General features: G+C 39.7%; 1 protein-coding gene across 1 annotated transcript; it reads right to left on the reverse strand.

Annotated features, from left to right (window-relative positions):
- Positions 1 to 1,259: 1,259 nt before the first annotated feature.
- Positions 1,260 to 1,676, reverse strand: LOC145692373 (protein GVQW3-like). Its single transcript, XM_081767672.1, has one exon. It carries the CDS (start codon positions 1,674 to 1,676, stop codon positions 1,260 to 1,262), a length of 417 nt encoding a protein of 138 aa, XP_081623798.1.
- Positions 1,677 to 2,199: the final 523 nt, after the last annotated feature.

Here is a 2,199-nt window from a genome sequence, read left to right on the forward strand (position 1 = left end):
AGAACATCTGCCTCGCATATGGGAATACGAAAGAGAAAAATAACAAAATGGTACTTTGCGTGGCCAAGATACGCAGGTAAATTTACCATTATCATCATAGGGAAGCATTGTTTTAATGTGGCCAACTTCCAAGATAGACATGTGGCCAACTTAGAGGTGGCCAAGTTGACAGGTTTTACTATATATATATAATTATATATATATATATATATATATATATATATATATATATATATATATATATATATATATATATAATTTATAAGCATACATTGCGACCCATTTTAGTCTTTCCACGTAAATATCTCAAGAATGGTTGAACATAAATAAACTGAACAAAAACTCAAATCGGAAATACCATAGGGCAAATCGAATGGTGATGTCGCGGTGCCCCCAGGGCCGCTCTTCAAGGGGGCCCACGGCCAACTTAAAAATTTTAAATGGAAGAATGGGACGAGTCACACTTCATTCGATAGATATTTAAAAACTAAAAAGCGATGTGGCAAAAGATTTTTCATATAGGTCACCGTATTCAAAATGGCCGCCAATATATGTTACCTGTATCACATAAACGTCCAGTAGCACTAATATGAAAACGGTTGAACATAAATGAACCAAACAAAAACTCAAATAGGAAAGCTATGGCGCAAATCGAATAATGTTGTCACGGTGCCCCCAGGGGCACTCTTCAAGGGGGCCCAGGCCCAACTTAGAAATTTTAAATGAAAATATGGGTCACGTTATACCTCATTCGATAGATCTTCATACACTAAACAGCGTTGTGGCAAAAGATTGTTGATATGGGTCACCGTTTTCGAAATGGCCGCCAAGACATCTTGCCTGTATCAGATAAAACATCCAGTACCAATCAAAACGAATGAAAATACAAGGATAAATCAAAAAGTAAGGTGAAAGTGCTTGTCAAACCCATAGTATTGTGTGTATCTAATTAATTCTTTTCCATGTTACAGGTAATCTGGTAATAGAAGTGTGACGGCTTGTACAACATTCTATGTCCACCCGTCTGGTGCTGAGAGCAACTCAAAGACGGCGCAACGACTAAAACATTACACCAAGGAGGAAGTGCGTGGTGTCATTCGTTTTTTCTGGGCCAAGGGAACAAAACCATGAGATATTCATCGAGAATTGGATTCAGGTGTCCATAGAGGTATCGGAGTTTCATCGCCCGTTATGATGCGATGAAGGAATGAATTTCCTTCGTCGGCATAACGTGTGAGGTGGCTCAGGGAAATGCCCATTTACTGTTTTTTGTGTTCGTTACTCAGAAGCTTGGGTACCCAGCGCGCACACACTTCTGTAAAACCCAGTTGGTCATGGACGATACCGCTTACGGAACCATAAGAGATATTCAATTCATTGGCAATGTCCTGCAACCTCACTCTTCTGTCTTCACGAATCATGGCATCGACGACAGCCACATTCGTGTCGGTGATGGACGTTGATGGTCTGCCACTTCTGCCATCATCTGTGATAGTACTCCTACCACTTGCAAATGCGTTACACCACACGTACACTTGTTTCAGCGACATAACACTATCTCCGTAGACCTGCACCAATTCTCGATGAATATCACATGGTTTTGTTCCCTTGGCCCAGAAAAAACGAATGACACCGCGCACTTCCTCCTTGGTGTAATGTTCCAGTCGTTGCACCATCTTTGAGTTGCTCTCAGCACCAGACGGGCGGACATAGAATGTTGTACAAGCCGTCACACTTCTATTGCCAGATTACCTGTAACATGGAAAAGAATTAATTAGCTACACACAATACTATGGGTTTCACAGGCAATTTCACCTTACTTTTTGATTTATCCTTGTAATAGCGGATGAACAGAATAAAACTCCTATAGGAAATCACAGAGGGTATTTATCATTCCCCGCCTCGAGAATAATCCAATTGAGAAAAAGATTATTAAAGTATAAGTGATAATGCTAACGAGGAAATCTAATTCTTAGAAAATTATCTTTCCGATCTCCTTCCGTAAGTGGGTGAAGCGAGAATGAATTGTAAAATTTTAAATGAGAACCCCCACGTTTACTTGCAATAGGTATGGTTTGTCTTAAACACTTGGGTGTACAAGTGACTGGTACTGTAATGAACCAATATTCTGCAGAAGACTTTTGAGAAAACCAACGTTTCTAAACATTGTTCTAAAATTGCATTGTTCGACAAATTGGT

This window comes from Thermobia domestica, chromosome 8, assembly GCF_964235325.1.
Source record: "Thermobia domestica chromosome 8, izTheDome1.hap1.1, whole genome shotgun sequence".
NCBI classification, from domain to species: Eukaryota; Metazoa; Arthropoda; class Insecta; order Zygentoma; family Lepismatidae; genus Thermobia; species Thermobia domestica.

Coding starts and splice junctions, on each gene's coding strand:
- LOC145692373 (XM_081767672.1), bottom strand. CDS start 1,676: ATGGTGCAACGACTGGAACATTACACCAAGGAGGAAGTGCGCGGTGTC.